Source organism: Carcharodon carcharias, assembly GCF_017639515.1.
Source record: "Carcharodon carcharias isolate sCarCar2 chromosome X unlocalized genomic scaffold, sCarCar2.pri SUPER_X_unloc_1, whole genome shotgun sequence".
Taxonomy (NCBI): domain Eukaryota; kingdom Metazoa; phylum Chordata; class Chondrichthyes; order Lamniformes; family Lamnidae; genus Carcharodon; species Carcharodon carcharias.
In genome coordinates this window covers 329956-350844 of record NW_024470864.1, presented here as the reverse complement: position 1 = coordinate 350844, position 20889 = coordinate 329956, and the positions used below count along the sequence as shown (strand labels likewise).

Genomic DNA, 20889 nt, shown 5'->3' with positions numbered 1-20889 from the left:
GGCTCGTCAAGGCGGGTGGGCGGGTGAGGCGGACCTTTGATGATGCCGTGGAGCGGGTAGGCGGGGCCCGGGGCTTTCCCGAGCGCTGATTGGCCCGACCCGGCCGTCCGCGGGTGAGGGGGGGGGGGGGCGGCGGGGGGGGGGTGTCTGTTGGGGGTGGGGGCGGGGCGGGGCGGCGGGTCCCGGCCCTCTGATTGGCCTGGCCGGCCGGGGAAGGGGCGGGGACCTGGCTTTGATTGACAGGCCTGGCCGCTCCACGTCGACAGGGGCAGCCAAGATGGAGGCGCTGGTGCTGGTGAGAGAAAGGGAGAAGGAATTGGCGGTGAGGGGGTGGGGGGGGGGAAGGATTGGTGGTGGGGGGGAGGGGGATATTATATATGCTGTTAGCATATACATTATTATATACATTATATATAAATATATATGGTGGGTGGGGTGCTGGTCAGGCTCCTCCAGTGAGGCCTAGCTGCCTGGGTGAAGCCTGGGGCTCGATTAATGCCAGGGGGCAGGGAGGGGGGTGGTTCTTTGGAAATTACTGGAAGCTTCTGGAATGTTCTGCAGGTTACCCCTCCCCTCCCATAGAGGGGGTAAGAGTGGGATATTCCCATTGCCCACCACCCCCCCCCCCATTCCCAATCATCCCCCCAACCCCCACCATTCCCAATCATCCCCCCCATTCCCAATCATCCCCCCCCACCCCCCCCATTCCCAATCATCCCCCCCATTCCCAATCATCCCCCCCCACCCCCCATTCCCAATCATCCCCCACATTCCCAATCATCCCCCAACCCCCACCATTCCCAATCATCCCCCCCACCCCCCCCATTCCCAATCATCCCCCACATTCCCAATCATCCCCCACCATTCCCAATCATCCCCCCCATTCCCAATCATCCCCCAAACCCCACCATTCCCAATCGTCCCCCAACCCCCCCATTCCCAATCATCCCCCCCCACCCCCCCATTCCCAATCATCCCCCCCATTCCCAATCATCCCCCCCATTCCCAATCATCCCCCACCACCCCCCCATTCCCAATCATCCCCCCCATTCCCAATCATCCCCCAACCCCCACCATTCCCAATCATCCCCCCCATTCCCAATCATCCCCCAACCCCCACCATTCCCAATCATCCCCCAACCCCCCCATTCCCAATCATCCCCCCCCACCCCCCCCATTCCCAATCATCCCCCCCATTCCCAATCATCCCCCACCACCCCCCCATTCCCAATCATCCCCCAACCCCCCCCATTCCCAATCATCCCCCCCACCCCCCCATTCCCAATCATCCCCCCCATTCCCAATCATCCCCCCCATTCCCAATCATCCCCCACCACCCCCCCATTCCCAATCATCCCCCAACCCCCACCATTCCCTATCATCCCCCAACCCCCCCCATTCCCAATCATCCCCCCCACCCCCCCCATTCCCAATCATCCCCCCCATTCCCAATCATCCCCCACCACCCCCCCATTCCCAATCATCCCCCCAACACCCCCCATTCCCAATCCCCCCCACCCCCCATTCCCAATCATCCCCCCCATTCCCAATCATCCCCCCAACCCTCCCATTCCCAATCATCCCCCAACCCCCCCCATTCCCAATCATCCCCCCAACCCCCCCCATTCCCAATCATCCCCCAACCCCCCCCATTCCCAATCATCCCCCCAACCCCCCCCATTCCCAATCATCCCCCACCACCCCCCCATTCCCAATCATCCACCCCAACCCCCCCCATTCCCAATCATCTCCCCCAACCCCCCCATTCCCAATCATCCACCCAACCCCTCCATTCCCAATCATCCCCCCAACCCCCCCCATTCCCAATCATCCACCCAACCCCCCCATTCCCAATCATCCCCCACCAACCCCCCCATTCCCAATCATCCCCCCAACCCCCCCATTCCCAATCATCCCCCCCAACACCCCCCCCATTCCCAATCATCACCCAACCCCCCCCATTCCCAATCATCCCCCAACCCCCCCCATTCCCAATCATCCCCCAACCCCCCCCATTCCCAATCATCCCCCAACCCCCCCCATTCCCAATCATCCACCCCAACCCCCCCCATTCCCAATCACCACCCCAACCCCCCCCATTCCCAATCATCCACCCCAACCCCCCCCATTCCCAATCATCCACCCCAACCCCCCCCATTCCCAATCATCCACCCCAACCCCCCCCCATTCCCAATCATCCACCCCAACCCCCCCCATTCCCAATCATCCACCCCAACCCCCCCCATTCCCAATCATCCACCCCAACCCCCCCCATTCCCAATCATCCACCCCAACCCCCCCCATTCCCAATCATCCACCCCAACCCCCCCATTCCCAATCAGCCTCCCCACCACCCCCCCATTCCCAATCATCCCCCCAACCCCCCCCATTCCCAATCATCACCCCAACACCCCCATTCCCAATCATCCCCCCCAACCCCCCCATTCCCAATCATCCCCCCCATTCCCAATCATCCCCCCCATTCCCAATCATCCCCCCCATTCCCAATCATCCACCCCAACCCCCCCATTCCAACCCCCAACCCCCCCCATTCCCAATCATCTCCCACCCCTCATTCCCAATCATCTACCCCAACCCCCCCATTCCCAATCATCCACCCCAACCCCCCCATTCCCAATCATTCCTTCAACCCCTCCATTCCCAATCATCCCCCCCAACCCCCCCATTCCCAATCATCCCCCACCCCCCATTCCCAATCATCCCCCACCCCCCATTCCCAATCATCCCCCACCCCCCATTCCCAATCATCCACCCCAACCCCCCCATTCCCAATCATCCACCCCAACCCCCCATTCCCAATCATTCCTCCAACCCCTCCATTCCCAATCATCCCCCCCATTCCCAATCATCCCCCACCCGCCATTCCCAATCATCCACCCCACCCCCCATTCCCAATCATGCCCCACCCCCCCATTCCCAATCATGCCCCACCACCCCTCCATTCCTAATCATCCCCCCCAAACCCCCCATTCCCAATCCCCCCCAACCCCCCCATTCCCAATCATCCCCCAACCCCCCCATTCCCAATCATCCCCCCAACCCCCCCATTCCCAATCATCCCCCCCAACCCCCCCATTCCCAATCATCCCCCCCAACCCCCCATTCCCAATCATCCCCCAACCCCCCATTCCCAATCATACACCCAAACCCCCCCATTCCCAATCATCCCCCCAACCCCCCCATTCCCAATCATCCCCCCAACCCCCCCATTCCCAATCATCCCCCCCATTCCCAATCATCCCCCCAACACCCCCCCATTCCCAAATCATCCCCCCACCCCCCCATTCCCAATCATCCTCCCCACCCCCCCATTCCCAATCATCCCCCCCATTCCCAATCATCCCCCCAACCCCCCCATTCCCAATCATCCCCCCAACCCCCCCTATTCCCAATCATCCCCCAACCCCCCCATTCCCAATCATCCCCCCACCCCACCATTCCCAATCATCCCCCCCACCCCCCCCATTCCCAGTCATCCACCCAACCCCCCATTCCCAATCCTCCCCCACCCCCCCATTCCCAATCATCCCCCACCCCCCCATTCCCGATCATCCCCCACCCCCCCCATTCCCGATCATCCCCCACCCCCCCCATTCCCGATCATCCCCCACCCCCCCATTCCCGATCATCACCCACCCCCATTCCCACCTTCATCCCTTCCCAATCATCCCCCAACCCCCCATTCCCAATCATCACCCACCCCCATTACCACCTTCATCCCATTCCCAATTATCCCCCACCCCCCCATTCCCAATTATCCCCCACCCCCCCATTCCCAATTATCCCCCACCCCCCCATTCCCAATCATCCCGCACCCCCCCCATTCCCAATCATCCCCGAACCCCCATTCCCAATCCCCCCAATCATCCATCCCCCCAATCCCAACCCTGCCAATCACCCCCATTTCCATCCCCCTCAAACACTCCTCCATTCCCACCCTCCGCCATTCCCACCCCCCCCCATTCCCAACCTCCCAAACAACTCCCATTTCCAACCCCCTAATCCCAAACGCCCTCCCTGTTCCTAATCACCCCCCAATCAACCCCATCCCCAACACCCCCCCCAGTCAACCCCATCCCCAACACCCCCCCAATCAACCCCATTCCCAACAACCCCCATTCCCATTCCCCCAAACACGCCCCCATTCCCAACCCCCCCAGTCCCAATCACCCGCTATTGCCAAACACCCCATTCCCAGCCACCCCCATTCCCAATCCCCACACTGCCATTTGCACCCCCACTCCTGTCCACACCACTTCTGTTCCCCCACTATCGCCCCACATTAGTGCCCCCGTTTCCCCACTGTTGCTCCCCAACGATCCCCCACTGCTGCTGCTCACTGTTCCGCCCAGTTCGCCAGGATTGTGCCCACTTTGGTCTCCCACTGTCACCGCTCACTTTTTCCCCCGCAGTTGCCCCCATTCCCCCATTGGTGCCCCCATTCCTTCCATCGTTGCCCCTCATTGACCCCCTTTCCCCCACCATTTCCCCCATTCCCCTCACTGACACTCCACTCCCTCCAGTATTTCCCCCATTGCCCCGACACTGCCCCCACTATTTCTCCCGCCCTCCCCCCCCACCCCTCCCCTCACTGTTGCCCACATTCCCCTCACTCTTGTCTCCATCAGATTTGCCTGGCATCGCTCCTGATCGGCCCAATTTACCCCCAACCCCCATTTCCCCTTTCACTCCCTCCCCCCGCTACAGTTTGCTGCATCGCTCCCACACTTGGTACCGCGTTCTTTCCTAATTCAGTCCCAATTATGCCTGGAAAGCCCACTTGTTCCGCCTCTCCCTTTCCCACGTTTGCCCCATCCCCCTCCCCTTGCAGCCCCCCGCCCCCCGACGCTATCCTTCCGAGCAGCCAGCCCGCACTGTTGAAGGGGTCAGGGTGACGGGGTTTAAGCTGTGATGTTGAGAACCATGAAGGGTGGAGGGTGTGTGGAGTGGGAGATGAGATGAGATGAGGTGTGTGTGTGTTTGTGTTAATGGAGCTACCTCACACACTTTGAACGCAGAGAAGCTGGAATGGCTGCCGACAGGGTTCAGGGGGTGATTCGGTTGTGAGATGAAGTGCTCATTCCAACCTTCAGCAGGGGTCCCAAATGGAGGCTCCAAGGCAGTACTGAGGGAGCCCCGCACTGTCGGAGAGTCAGCGCTGAGGGAGAGCCGCACTGTGGGAGGGTCAGCGCTGAGGGAGCCCCGCACTGTCGGAGGGTCAGCGCTGAGGGAGTGCCTCACTGTGGGAGGGTCAGTGCTGAGGGAGCGCCGCACTGTCGGAGGGTCAGTGCTGAGGGAGCGCCGCACTGTCGGAGGGTCAGCGCTGAGGGAGAGCCGCACTGTGTGAGGGCCAGTGCTGAGGGAGAGCCGCACTGTCGGAGGGCCAGTGCTGAGGGAGAACCGCACTGTCGGAGGGTCAGTGCTGAGGAAGCGCCGCGCTGTCGGAGGGTCAGTGCTGAGCGAGTGCCGCACTGTCGGAGGGTCGGTGCTGAGGGAGCGCCGCACTGTCGGAGGGTCAGCGCTGAGGGAGCGCCGCACTGTGTGAGGGTCAGTGCTGAGGGAGAGCCGCACTGTCGGAGGGTCAGTACTGAGGGAGCGACGCACTGTGGGAGGGTCAGTGCTGAGGGAGAGCCACACTGTGGGAGGGTCAGTGCTGAGGGAGCGCCGCGCTGTCAGGAGGGTCAGTGCTGAGGGAGCGCCGCACTGTCGGAGGGTCAATGCTGAGGGAGAGCCGCACTGTCGGAGGGTCAGTGCTGAGGGAGAGCCACACTGTCGGAGGGTCAGTGCTGAGGGAGCGCCGCACTGTCAGAGGGTCAGTGCTGAGGGAGAGCCGCACTGTCGGAGGGTCAGTGCTGAGGGAGAGCCGCGCTGTGGGAGGGTCAGTGCTGAGGGAGAGCCGCACTGTCGGAGGGTCAGTGCTGAGGGAGAGCCGCACTGTTGGAGGGTCAGCGCTGAGGGAGAGCCGCACTGTCAGAGGGTCAGCGCTGAGGGAGAGCCGCGCTGTGGGAGGGTCAGTCCTGAGGGAGTGCCGCACTGTGGGAGGGTCAGTCCTGTGGTAGACGCAATGACAGTATTGGTGCTTGACGGTGATGCACACTGCAGGTGAAGAGTGCCCGGCAGGCTGGCGCGGAGACTGGCTGCGCCGAGGAGGTGTTTGTACCGCGGGGAGGTGGAGGTGTGCTCTGAAACAAACCAGGCCCCCGAGCCCCTGCTGGTTTCCATGCAGCCGGGGCATGGGGAGGCTGCTGGATCGAGATGGACGAGGATTCCGGGGACTGGCGAAGGGGAGAGCTGCCACAAGCCACAGGCCTGGAGCTGGGACCCCGAGCTGAAGTTCTGTTGTACACTCCGGCTGCGATTATACAAAGTCAGTGCATCACAGAACTTTGATTCGGGAGGTCTGAGGTCAGCGAGGGATCAGGGGGCATGGAGCTGGTGAGCGAGAACCTGACAGCACGTTGGGCAGCATTGACTCCGGGCCTGGCTGGGGGTTATCGATCCAGGGCTACCGGGAGAGAGCGGGACAGTGGGGTTAGTATGGGCATTAATACAAGGCTATGGGGAGAGAGCGGACAGTAGGATTAGTTTGGGGATTGATACTGGGCTATGGGAAGAGTGGGACAGTGGTATTAGTTTGGGGATTGATACTGGGCTATGGGAAGAGTGGGACAGTGGGATTAGTTTGGGGATTGATACAGGGCTATGTGGAGAGAGTTGGGCAGTGGGATTAGTTTGGGGATTGATACAGGGCTATGTGGAGAGAGTTGGGCAGTGGGATTAGTTTGGGGATTGATACAGGGCTATTGGGAGAGAGCGGGGCAGTGGGATTAGTTTGGGGATTGATACAGGGCTATGGGGAGAAAGTGGGGCAGTGGGATTAATTTGGGGATGATTCAGGGCTATGGGGAGAGAGCGGGGTTGTGGGATTAGTTTGGGGATTGATACAGGGCTATGGGGAGAGAGCGGAGACAGTGGGATTAGTTTGGGGACTGATACAGCGCTATGGGGAGAGAGCAGGACAGTGGGATTAGTTTGGGGTTTGATACCAGGGCTATGGAGAGAGAATGGGGCAGTGGGATTAGTTTGGGGATTGATACAGGGCTATGGGGGTGGAGCGGGGCAGTGGGATTAGTTTCGGGATTGACACAGGGCTTTGGGGAGGGAGCAGGGCAGTGGGATTAGTTTGGGATTGATACAGTGCTATGGGGAGAGAGCAGGACAGTGGGATTAGTTTGGGATTGATACAGGGCTATGGGGAGAGAGTGGGGCAGTGGGATTAGTTTGGGGATTGATACAGGGCTATGGGGAGAGAGCGGAGACAGTGGGATTAGTTTGGGAACTGATACAGCGCTATGGGGAGAGAGCAGGACAGTTGGATTAGTTTGGGGTTTGATACCAGGGCTATGGAGAGAGAATGGGGCAGTGGGATTAGTTTGGGGATTGATACAGGGCTATGGGGGTGGAGCGGGGCAGTGGGATTAGTTTCGGGATTGACACAGTGCTTTGGGGAGGGAGCAGGGCAGTGGGATTAGTTTGGGATTGATACAGGGCTATGGGGAGAGAGCGGGACAGTGGGATTAGTTTGGCGATTGATGCAATTCTATGGGGATAGAGCAGGGCAGTGCGATTAGTTTGGGGATTGATACAGGGCAATTGGGAGAGGGCCGGGCAGTGGGATTAGTTTGGGGATTGATACAGGGCGATGGAGAGAGAGCAGGGCAGTGGGATTTGTTTGGGGATTGATACAGGGCTATGGGGAGAGAGCGGGGACAGGGGGATTAGATTGGGGATTGGTACAGGGCTATGGGGATAGAGCGGGACAGTGGGATTAGTTTGAGGATTGATACAGGGATATGGGGATAGAGTGGGACAGTGGGATTAGTTTGCGCATTGATACAGGGATATGGGGAGAGAGCGGGTAGGTGGGATATTTTGGGATTGATACAGTGCTATGGGGAGAGCGGTACAGTGGGATTAGTTTGGGGATTGATACGGAGCTATGGGTAGAGAGCAGGACAGTGGGATTAGATTGGGATTGATACAGGGCTATGGGGACAGATTGGGACAGTGGGATTAGTTTGGGATTGATACAGGGCTATGGGGACAGTGTGATTAGTTTGGGATTGATACAGGGCTATGGGGACAGAGCGGGGCAGTGGGATTAGTTTGGGGATTGATACAGGGCTATGGGGATAGAGTGGGGCAGTGGGATTAGTTTGGGGATTGATACAGGGATATGGGGAGAGAGCGGTAGGTGGGATTTTTTGGAATTGATACAGTGCTATGGGGAGAGCGGTACAGTGTGATTAGTTTGGGGAATGTTACGGAGCTATGGGTAGAGAGCAGGACAGTGGAATTAGTTTGGGATTGATACAGGGCTTTGTGGACAGAGTGGGACAATGGGATTAGTTTGGGATTGATACAGGGCTATTGGGGCAGTGGCATTCGTTTGGGATTGATACAGGGCTATGGGGACAGAGCGGGGCAGTAGGATTAGTTTGGGGATCGATACAGGGCTATGGGGAGAGACTGTGGCAGTGGGATTAGTTTGGGGATTGATACAGGGCTATCGGGAGAGAACGGGAAAGTGGGACTAGTTCGGGGATTGATACAGGGCTGTGGGGAGAGAGCGTGGCAGTGGGATTAGTTTGGGATTGATCCAGGGCTATGAGGAGAGAGCGGGACAGTGGGATTAGTTTTAGGATTGATGCAGGGGTATGGGGAGAAAGCGGGACAGTGGGATTAGTTTGGGGATTGATGCAGGGCTATGGGGAGAGAGCGGGGCAGTGGGATTGGTTTGGGATTGATACAAGGCTATGGGGACAGAGTGGGGCAGTGGGATTAGTTTGGGGATTGATACAGGGATATGGGGAGAGTGCGGGGCGGTGGGATTAGTTTGGGGATTAATACAGGGCTATGGGGAGAGAGCGGGGCAGTGGGATTAGTTTGGGATTGATACTGGGCTATGGGGATAGCGGGACAGTGGGATTAGTTTGGGGATTGATACAGGGCTATGGGGAGAGAGTAGGGCAGTGGGATTAGTTTGGGGACTGATACAGGTCTATAGGGAGAGAGCGGAGCAGTGGGATTAGTTTTGGGATTGAGACAGGGCTATTGGGGATAGTGTGGGTCAGTGGGATTAGTTTGGGCATTGATACAGTCTTATGGAGAGAGAGCGGGGCAGTGGAATTAGTTTGGGGATTGATACTGGGCTATGGGGAGAGAGCAGGGCAGTGGGACTATTTTGGGGATTGATACAGGGCTATGTGGAGAGAGCGGGGACAGTGGTATTAATTTGGGGATTGATAGAGGGCTATGGGGATAGAGCGGGGCAGTGGGATTGGTTTGAGGATTGATACAGGGCTATGGGGATGGAGTGGGGCAGTGGAATTAGTTTGGGATTGATACAGGGCTATGGGGACAGTGGGATTAATTTGGGATGGATACTGGGTTATGGGGACCGAGCGGGGTAGTGGGATTAGTTTGGGGATTAATACAGGGTTTTGGGGAGAGAGTGGGGCAGTGGGATTAGTTTGGGGATTGATACAGGGCTATGGGGAGAGAGCGGGACTGTGGGATTAGTTTGGGGATTGATACAGGGCTATGGGGATAGAGTGGGCTAGTTGGATTAGTTTGGGGATTGATACAAGGCTATGGTGAGAGAGTGGGGCAGTGGTATTAGTTTGGGATTGATACAGGGCTATGGGGAGAGAGCGGTGCAGTGGAATTAGTTTGAGGATTGATATAGGTCTATGGGGAGAGAGCGGGACAGTGGGATTATTTTGGGGATTGATACAGGGCCATGGGGAGAGAGCGAGGCAGTGGGATTAGTTTGGGGATTGATACAGGGCTATGGGGAGAGAGCGGGGCAGTGGGATTAGTTTTGGGATTGATACAGGGCTATGGGGAGAGAGCGGGGCATTGGGATTTGTTTGGGGATTGATACAGTGCTATGGGGAGAGATCGGGACAGTGGGATTAGTTTGGGATTGATACAGGGCTATGGGGAGAGAGAGTGGGGCAGTGGGATTAGTTTGGGGGCTGATTCAGGGCTATGCGGAGAGAAAGCGGGACAGTGGGGTTAGTTTGGGATTGATACAGGGCTATGGGGAGAAAGCGGGGCTGTGTGATTCGTTTGGGGATTGATACAGGGTTATGGGGAGAGCGGGACAGTGGGATTATTTTTGGGATTGATACAGGGCTATGAGGATAGAGCGTGACAGTGGGATTAGTTTGGGGATTGATACAGGGCTATGGGGAGAGATCAGGGCAGTGGGATTAGATTGGGGATTGATACGGGGAGAGCGGGGCAGTGGGCTTAGTTTGGGATTGATATAGGGCTATAGGGAACGAGCGGGGCAGTGGGATTAGTTCGGGGATTGATACGCGGCTGTGGGGAGAGAGCAGGATAGTGGGATTATTTTGGTTTTGATACAGGGCTATGGGGACAGTGTTGGACAGTGGGATTAGATTCGGATTGATGCAGGGCTTTGGGGACAGATTGAGGCAGTGGGATTAGTTTGTTGATTGATATAGGGCTATCGGGAGAGAGAGCGGGACAGTGCGATTAGTTCAGGGATTTGTACAGGGCTATGAGGAGAGAGCGGGGCAGTGGGATTAGTTTGGGGATTGATACAGGGCTACGGGGAGAGAGTGGGGCAGTTGGATTAGTTTGGGATTGATACAGGGCTATGGGGAGAGAGCAGGACAGTGGGATTAGTTTTGGGATTGATGCAGGGCTATGGGGAGAGAGCGGGACAGTTGGTTTAGTTTGGGGATTGATGCAGGGCTATGGGGATAGAGCAGAGCAGTGGGATTAGTTTGGGGATTGTTACAGGGACATTGGGAGAGATCGGGGTAGTGGGATTAGTTTTGGCATTCATACAGGGCAATGGGGAGAGAGCGGGGCAGTGGGATTAGTTTGGGGATTTATATAGTACTATGGGGAGAGAGCGGGGCAGTGGGTTTAGTTTGTGGATTGGGCTATGGGGAGAGAGCGGGGCCGTGGGATTTGTTTGGGATTGATACAGTGCTATGGGGAGAGAGCGGGACAGTGGGATTTGTTTGGGGATTGATACAGTGCTATGGGGAGAGAGCGGGACAGTGGGATTAGTTTGGGATTGATCCAGGGCAATGGGGAGAGAGAGCGGGGCAGTGGGTTTGTTTGGGGATTGATACAGGGCTATGGGGAGAGAGAGCGGGACAGTGTGATTAGATTGGGGATTGATTCAGGGCTATGTGTAGAGAGTGGGGCAGTGAGATTAGTTTGGGATTGATACAGGGCTTTGGGGCGAGAGTGGGACATTGGGATTAGTTTGGGATTGATACATGGCTATGGGGAGAGAGCGGGGCAGTGGGATTAGTTTGGGGATTGATACAGGGCTATGGGGAGAGAGCAGGACATTGGGATTAGTTTGGGGATTGATACAGGGCTATGGGGAGAGATAGTGGGGCAGTGGGATTAGTTTGGGGATTGATACAGGGCTATGGGGAGAGAGCAGGACATTGGGATTAGTTTGGGGATTGATACAGGGCTATGGGGAGAGTGCGGGGCAGTGGGATTAGTTTGGGCTTGAAACAGGGCTATGGGGTGAGAGCGGGACAGTGGGATTCGTTTGGGGATTGATACAGGGCTATGGGGAGAGAGCGGAGACAGTAGGATTAGTTTGGGGATTGATACAGGGCTATGGGGAGAGAGCGGAGCAGTGGGATTAGTTTAGGGATTGATACAGGGCTATGGGGAGAGAGCGGGGCAGTGGGATTCGTTTGAGGATTGATACTGGGCTATGGGGAGAGATAGTGGGGCAGTGGGATTAGTTTGGGGATTGATACAGGGCTATGGGGAGAGAGCAGGACATTGGGATTAGTTTGGGGATTGATACAGGGCTATGGGGAGAGATAGTGGGGCAGTGGGATTAGTTTGGGGATTGATACAGGGCTATGGGGAGAGAGCAGGACATTGGGATTAGTTTGGGGATTGATACAGGGCTATGGGGAGAGTGCGGGGCAGTGGGATTAGTTTGGGCTTGAAACAGGGCTATGGGGTGAGAGCGGGACAGTGGGATTCGTTTGGGGATTGATACAGGGCTATGGGGAGAGAGAGGGACAGTGGGATTATTTTGGGGATTGATACAGGGCTATGGGGAGAGAGCGGGGCAGTGGGATTTGTTTGGGGATTGATACAGTGCTATGGGGAGTGATAGGGACAGTGGGGTTAGTTTGGGATTGATACAGGGCTATGGGGAGAGAGAGTGGGGCAGTGGGATTAGTTTGGGCGTTGATTCAGGGCTATGGGGAGAAAAATCGGAACAGTGGGATTACTTTGGGCATTGATACAGGGCTATGGGGAGAGAGCAGGGCAGTGGGATTAGTTTGGGATTGATACAGGGCTATGGGGATAGAGTGAGGCACTGGGATTATTTTTCGGATTGATGCAGGGCTATGGGGAGAGAGCGGGGCAGTGGGATTAGTTTGGAGATTGATACAGGGCTATGGGGAGAGAGCGGGGCAGTGGGATTCGTTTTGGGGTTGATACTGGGCTATGGGGAGAGAGCGGGGCAGTGGGATTTGTTTGGGGATTGATACAGTGCTATGGGGAGAGATCGGGGCAGTGGGACTAGTTTGGGATTCATACAGGGCTATGGGGAGAGAGAGTAGGGCAGTGGGATTAGTTTGGGGGTTGATTCAGGGCTATGCGGTGAGAAAGTGGGACAGTGGGATTAGTTTGGGGATTGATACTGGGCTATGGGTAGAGAGCGTGGCATTGGGATTAGTTTGGGATCGATACAGGGCTATGGGGAGAAAGCGGGGCTGTGTGATTCGTTTGGGGATTGATACAGGGCTATGGGGCGAGCGGGACAGTGGGATTATTTTTGGGATTGTTACAGGGCTATCGGGAGAGAGCAGGACACTGGGATTAGTTTGTGGATTGATGCAATTCTATGGGGATAGACTAGGGCAGTGGGATTAGTTTGGGGATTGATACAGGGATATGGGGAGAGAGCAGGACACTGGGATTAGTTTGGGGATTAATGGAATTCTATAGGGATAGAGCAGGGTAGTGGGATTAGTTTGGGGATTGATACAGGGCTATTGGGAGAGTGCCGGGCAGTGGGATTAGTTTGGGGATTGATACAGGGCGATGGAGAGAAAGCAGGGCAGTGGGATTAGTTTAGGGATTGATACGGCGCTATGGGGAGGGACTGGGGCAGTGGGATTAGTTTGGGGATTGATACAGGGCTATGGGGAGAGCGTGACAGTGAGTTTATTTTTGGGATTGATACTGGGCTATTGGGAGAGAGCGGGACAGTGGGATTAGTTTGGGGATTGATATAGGGCTATGGGGAGAGAGCCGGGCAGTGGGATTAGGTTTGGGATTTATGCAGGGCTATGGGGTTATAGCAGGGCAGTTGGATTAGTTTGGGGATTGATACAGGGCTATTGGGAGAGAGCGGGGCAATGGGATTAGTTTGGGGATTCATACAGGGCAGTGGGGAGAGAGCGGGGCAGTGGGATTAGTTTGGGGATTGATACAGGGCTATGGAGAGAGAGCGGGGCAGTGGGATTAGTTTGGGGATTGATATAGGTCTACGTGGAGAGAATTGGGCGGTTGGATTAGTTTGGGGATTGATACAGGTCTATGGGGAGAGATTGGGGCAGTGGTATTAGTTTGGGGATTGATACAAGGCTATGAAGAGGGAGGGGGGCAGTGGGATTAGTTTGGGGATTGATACAGGGCTATGGGGAGAGAGCGGGGCAGTGGGATTAGTTTGGGGATTGATATAGGTCTACGTGGAGAGAATTGGGCGGTTGGATTAGTTTGGGGATTGATACAGGTCTATGGGGAGAGATTGGGGCAGTGGTATTAGTTTGGGGATTGATACAAGGCTATGAAGAGGGAGGGGGGCAGTGGGATTAGTTTGGGGATTGATACAGGGCTATGGGGAGAGAGCGGGGCAGTGGGATTTGTTTGGGGATTGATACAGGGCTATGGGGAGAGAGCGTGGCAGTGGGATTTTTTTGGGGATTGATACAGTGCTGTGGGGAGAGATCGGGACAGTCGGATTAGTTTGGGGATTGATACAGGGCTATTGGGAGAGAGCAGGACAGTTGGATTAGTTTGGGGTTTAAACAGGGCTATGGGGAGCAAGCGGGGCAGTGGGATTAGTTTGGGGATTGATACAGGGCTATGGGGAGTTAGTGGGGCTAGTGGGATTAGTTTGGGGATTGATACAGGGCTATGGGGAGCGAGCGGGGCAGTGGGATTAGTTTGGGGATTGATACAGGGCTATGGTGTGAGAGTGGGGCAGTGGGATTTGTTTGAGGATTGATACAGGGTAATGTGGAGAGAGCGGGGCAGTGGGATTAGTTTGGGGATTGATACGCGGCTATGTGGAGAGAGCGGGACAGTGGGATTAGTTTGGGGATTGATACAGGGCTATGAGGAGAGAGCGGGACAGTGTGATTAGTTTGGGGATTTTTACAGGGTTATGGGGAGAGAGTGGGGCAGTGGGATTTTTTTGGGGATTTATACTGGGCTATGAGGAGAGAGCGGGACAGTGGGATTAGTTTGGGGATTGATCCAGGGCTATGGGGAAAGAGCTGCGAAGTGGGATTAGTTTTGGGATTGGTACACTGCTATGGGGAGGGAGCAGGGCAGTGGGGTTAGTTTCTGGATTGATACAGGGCTATGGGGAGTGAGCGGTGCATTGGGATTAGTTTGGGGATTGATACAGGGCTATGGGGAGTGAGAGGGGCAGTTGGATTAGTTTGGTGATTGATACAGGGCTATGGTGAGAGAGTGGGGCAGTGGGATTAGTTTGGGATTGATACAGGGCTATGGGGAGAGAGCGGTGCAGTGGAATTAGTTTGGGGATTGATACAGGGCTATGGGGAGAGAGTGGGACAGTTGGCTTATTTTTTGGATTAATACAGGGCTATGGGGAGAGCAGGACAGTGGGATTAGTTTGGGATTGATACAGGGTTATGGGGAGAGAGAGTGGGGCAGTGGGATTAGTTTGGGAGTTGATTCAGGGCTCTGGGGAGAGATAGCGGGACAGTGGGATTAGTTTGGGGATTGATACAGGGTTATGGGGCGAGAAGGGGGCAGTGGGATTAGTTTGGGGATTGATACAGGGCTATGGGGAGAGAGCGGGGCAGTGGGATTAGTTTGGGGATTGATACAGGACTATGGGGAGACAGAGGGGCAGTGGGATTAGTTTGGGGATTGATACAGTGCTATTGGGAGAGAGCAGGGCAGTTGGATTAGTTTGGGGTTTAAACAGGGCTGTGGGGAGTTAGTGTGGATAGTGGGATTAGTTTGGGATTGATACAGGGCTATAGGGAGAGCATGACAGTGGGTTTATTTTTGGGATTGATACAGGGCTATGGGGAGAGAGCGGGACAGTGGGATTAGTTTGGGGATTGATATAGGGCTATGGGGAGAGAGCCGGGCAGTGAGATTAGTTTTGGGATTGATGCAGGGCTATGGGGATATAGCGGGGCAGTGGAATCAGTTTGGGGATTGATACAGGGCTATTGGGAGTGAGCGGGGCAATGGGATTAGTTTGGGGATTCATACAGGGCAGTGGGGAGAGAGCTGGGCAGTGGGATTAGTTTGGGGATTGATACAGGGCTATGGAGTGAGAGCGGGGCAGTGGGATTAGTTTGGGGATTGAAACAGGTCTACGGGGAGCGAGTGGCGCAGTGGTATTTGTTTGGGGATTGATACAGGGCTATGGGGAGAGATTGGGGCTGTGGGATTCGTTTGGGGATTGATACAAGGCTATGGGGAGAGAGCGGGGCAGTGGGATTAGTTTTGGGATTCATACAGGACTATGGTGTGAGACTGGGGCAGTGGGATTTGTTTGAGGATTGATACAGGGTAATGTGGAGAGAGCGGGGCAGTGGGATTCGTTTGGGGATTGATACACGGCTATGTGGAGAGAGCGGGACAGTGGGATTAGTTTGGGGATTGATACAGGGCTATGAGGAGAGAGCGGGACAGTGTGATTAGTTTGGGGATTTTTACAGGGTTATGGGGAGAGAGTGGGGCAGTGGGATTTTTTTGGGGATTTATACTGGGCTATGAGGAGAGAGCGGGACAGTGGGATTAGTTTGGGGATTGATCCAGGGCTATGGGGAAAGAGCTGCGAAGTGGGATTAGTTTTGGGATTGGTACACTGCTATGGGGAGGGAGCAGGGCAGTGGGGTTAGTTTCTGGATTGATACAGGGCTATGGGGAGTGAGCGGTGCATTGGGATTAGTTTGGGGATTGATACAGGGCTATGGGGAGTGAGCGGGGCAGTTGGATTAGTTTGGTGATTGATACAGGGCTATGGTGAGAGAGTGGGGCAGTGGGATTAGTTTGGGATTGATACAGGGCTATGGGGAGAGAGCGGTGCAGTGGAATTAGTTTGGGGATTGATACAGGGCTATGGGGAGAGAGTGGGACAGTTGGATTATTTTTTAGATTAATACAGGGCTATGGGGAGAGCAGGACAGTGGGATTAGTTTGGGATTGATACAGGGTTATGGGGAGAGAGAGTGGGGCAGTGGGATTAGTTTGGGAGTTGATTCAGGGCTCTGGGGAGAGATAGCGGGACAGTGGGATTAGTTTGGGGATTGATACAGGGTTATGGGGCGAGAAGGGGGCAGTGGGATTAGTTTGGGGATTGATACAGGGCTATGGGGAGAGAGCGGGGCAGTGGGATTAGTTTGGGGATTGATACAGGACTATGGGGAGACAGAGGGGCAGTGGGATTAGTTTGGGGATTGATACAGTGCTATTGGGAGAGAGCAGGGCAGTTGGATTAGTTTGGGGTTTAAACAGGGCTGTGGGGAGTTAGTGGGGATAGTGAGATTAGTTTGGGATTGATACAGGGCTATGGGGAGAGCATGACAGTGTGTTTATTTTTGGGATTGATACAGGGCTATGGGGAGAGAGCGGGACAGTGGGATTAGTTTGCGGATTGATATAGGGCTATGGGGAGAGAGCCGGGCAGTGAGATTAGTTTTGGGATTGATGCAGGGCTATGGGGATATAGCGGGGCAGTGGGATCAGTTTGGGGATTGATACAGGGCTATTGGGAGTGAGCGGGGCAATGGGATTAGTTTGGGGATTCATACAGGGCAGTGGGGAGAGAGCTGGGCAGTGGGATTAGTTTGGGGATTGATACAGGGCTATGGAGTGAGAGCGGGGCAGTGGGATTAGTTTGGGGATTGAAACAGGTCTACGGGGAGCGAGTGGCGCAGTGGTATTTGTTTGGGGATTGATACAGGGCTATGGGGAGAGATTGGGGCTGTGGGATTCGTTTGGGGATTGATACAAGGCTATGGGGAGAGAGCGGGGCAGTGGGATTAGTTTGGGGATTCATACAGGACTATGGGGAGAGCATGACAGTGGGTTTATTTTTGCTATTGATACATTGCTATGGGGAGAGAGCGGGGCAGTGATATTAGTTTGGGGATTGATACAACGCTATGAGGAGAGCGCGAGGCAGTGGGATTAGTTTGGGACTGATACAGGGCTATGGGGAGAGAGCGGTGTAGTGGTATTAATTTGGGGATTGATACAGGTCTATGGGGAGAGAGCGGGATAGTGGGATTATTTTGGGGATTGATACAGGGCTCTGTGCAGAGAGTGGGGCAGTGGGATTAGTTTGGAATTGCTACAGGGCTATGGGGAGAGCATGACAGTGGGTTTATTTTTGCTATTGATACATTGCTATGGGGAGATAGCGGGACAGTGGGATTAGTTTGGGGAGTGATATAGGGCTATGGGGAGAGCGCTGGGCAGTGGGATTAGTTTTGGGATTTATGCAGGGCTATGTGGATATAGCAGGGCAGTGGGATTCGTTTGGGGATTGATACAGGGCTATTGGGAGAGAGCGGGGCAATGGGATTAGTTTGGGGATTCATACAGGGCAGTGGGGAGAGAGCGGGGCAGTGGGATTAGTTTGGGGATTGATACAGGGCTATGGAGTGAGAGCGGGGCAGTGGGATTAGTTTGGGGATTGATACAGGTCTACGTGGAGAGAGTGGGGCGGTGGGATTAGTTTGGGGATTGATACAGGGCTTTGGGGAGAGATTGGGGCTTTGGGATTCCTTTGGGGATTGATACAGGGTTATGGGGAGAGAGCGGGGCAGTGGTATTAGTTTGGGGATTGATACAAGGCTATGAGGAGGGAGCGGGACAGTGGGATTAGTTTGGGGATTGATACAGGGCTATGAGGAGAGCGCGAGGCAGTGGGATTAGTTGGGGACTGATACAGGGCTATGGGGAGAGAGCGGTGCAGTGGAATTAGGTTGGGGATTGATACAGGTCTATGGGGAGAGAGCGGGATAGTGGCATTATTTTGGGGATTGATACAGGGCTATGGGGAGAGAGTGGGGCAGTTGGATTAGTTTGGGGATTGATACAGGGCTTTGGGGAGAGAGCGGGGCAGTGGGATTAGTTTGGGGATTGATACAGGACTATGGGGCGAGCGCAGGGACAGTGGGATTAGTTTGGGGATTGATACAGGGCTATGGGGAGAGAGAGGGGCAGTGGGATTAGTTTGGGGTTTGATACAGGGCTATTGGGAGAGAGCAGGACAGTTGGATTAGTTTGGGGTTTAAACAGGGCTGTGTGGAGTTAGTGGGGATAGTGCGATTAGTTTGGGGATTGATACCGGGCTATGGGGAGCGAGCGGGGAAGTGGGATTAGCTTTGGGATTGATACAGGGCTATGGTGTGAGAGTGGGGCAGTGGGATTAGTTTAGGGATTGATACAGGGTTATGTGGAGAGAGCGGGGCAGTGGGATTTGTTTGGGGATTGATACACGGCTATGCGGAGAGAGCGGGACAGTGGGATTAGTTTGGGGATTGATACAGGGCTATGAGGAGAGAGCGGGACAGTGTGATTAGTTTGGGGATTTTTACAGGGTCATGGGGAGAGAGTTGGGCAGTGGGATTTGTTAGGGGATTTATACAGGGCTATTGGGAGAGAGTGGGGCAGTTGGATTAGTTTGGGATTGATCCAGGGCTATGGGGAGACAGCAGGACAGTGGGATTAGTTTTGGGATTGACGCAGGGCTATGGGGAGAGAGTGGGACAGTGGGATTAGTTTGTGGATTGATACAGGGCTATGGAGAGACAGCGGGGCAGTGGGATTAGTTTGGGGATTGATACAGTGCTATGTGGAGAGAGCAGGGCAGTGGGATTAGTTGGGGATTGATACAGGGCTATGGGGAGAGAGCGGACAGTAGGATTATTTTGGGGATTAATACAGGGCTATGGGGAGAGAGTGGCGCAGTGGGATTAGTTTGGGGATTGATACAGGGCTATGGGGAGCGAGCGGGGCAGTATGATTTGTTTGGGATTGATACAAGGCTATAGGGACAGAGTGGGGCAGTGGGATTAGTTTGGGGATTGATACAGGGCTATGGGGAGAGCATGACAGTGGGTTTATTTTTGGGATTGATACAGGGCTATGGGGATATAGTAGGGCTGTGGGATTAGTTTGGGGATTGATACAGGGCTATTGGGAGAGAGCGGGGCAATGGGATTAGTTTGGGGATTCATATAGGGCAGCGGGGAGAGAGCGGGGCAGTGGGTTTAGTTTGGGGATTGATGCAGTGCTATGGAGTGAGAGCGGGGCAGTGGGATTCGTTTGGGGATTGATACAGGTCTACGGGGATAGAGTGGGGCGGTGGGATTAGTTTGGGGATTGATGCAGTGGTATGGGGAGAGATTGGGGCTGTGGGATTCGTTTGGGGATTGATACAGGGCTATGGGGAGAGAGTGGGGCAGTGGGATTAGTTTGAGATTGATACAGGGCTATGGGGAGAGAGCGGGGCAGTGGGATTAGTTTGGGGGTTGATACAGGGCTATGGGGAGAGCGGGACAGTGGGATTATTTTTGGGATTGATACAGGGCTATGGGGAGAGAGAGGGGGGTAGTGGGATTAGTTTGGGATTGATACAAGGCTATGGGGAGAGAGCAGGGCAGTGGGATCAGTTTGGGGATTGATGAAGTTCAATGGGGATAGAGCAGAGCAGTGGGATTAGTTTGGGGATTGATAGAGGGCGATGGAGAGAAAGCAGGGCAGTGGGATTAATTTAGGGATTGATATAGGGCTATGGGGAGAGAGCCGGGCCGTGGGATTAGTTTGGAGATTGATACGGGGCTATGGGGAGGGAGTGGGGCAGTGGGATTAGTTTGGTGATTGATACGGCGCTATGGGGAGAGAGCAGGACAGTGGGATTATTTTGGGTTTGATACAGGGCTATGGGGACAGTGTTGGACAGTGGGATTAGTTTGGGATTGATACAGGGCTATTGGGACAGAGCGGGGCAGTGGGATTAGTTTGAGGATTGATACAGGGCTATCGGGAGAGTGAGCGGGACAGTGGGATTAGTTCGGGGATTGATACAGGGCTCTGGGGAGAGAGCGGGACAGTAGGATTATTTTGGGGATTAATACAGGGCTATGGGGAGAGAGAGTGGGGCAGTGGGATTAGTTTGGGAGTTGATTCAGGGCTCTGGGGAGAGATAGCGGGACAGTGGAATTAGTTTGGGGATTGATGAAGTTCAATGGGGATAGAGCAGAGCAGTGGGATTAGTTTGTGGATTGATAGAGGGCGATGGAGAGAAAGCAGGGCAGTAGGATTAGTTTAGGGATTGATATAGGGCTATGGGGAGAGAGCGGGGCCGTGGGATTAGTTTGGGGATTGATACAAGGCTATGAGGAGGGAGTGGGACAGTGGGATTAGTTTGGGGATTGATACAGGGCTATGAGGAGAGCGCGAGGCAGTGGGATTAGTTGGTGATTGATACAGGGCTATGGGGAGAGAGCGGTGCAGTGGAATTAGTTTGGGGATTGATACAGG

General features: G+C 55.0%; 1 protein-coding gene across 1 annotated transcript in view; it reads left to right on the top strand.

The window, feature by feature from the left end:
• Window positions 1-204: 204 nt before the first annotated feature.
• The window catches only part of LOC121275065 (coatomer subunit zeta-1-like), a 78211-nt gene continuing 57526 nt past the window's right edge, over window positions 205-20889 (top strand). Inside the window, exon 1 of the mRNA XM_041182460.1 lies at window positions 205-295. Within this exon, the coding sequence (XP_041038394.1) occupies window positions 278-295 (18 nt within the window). The 5' untranslated portion in view covers window positions 205-277. The remainder of the gene's footprint in view (window positions 296-20889) is intronic.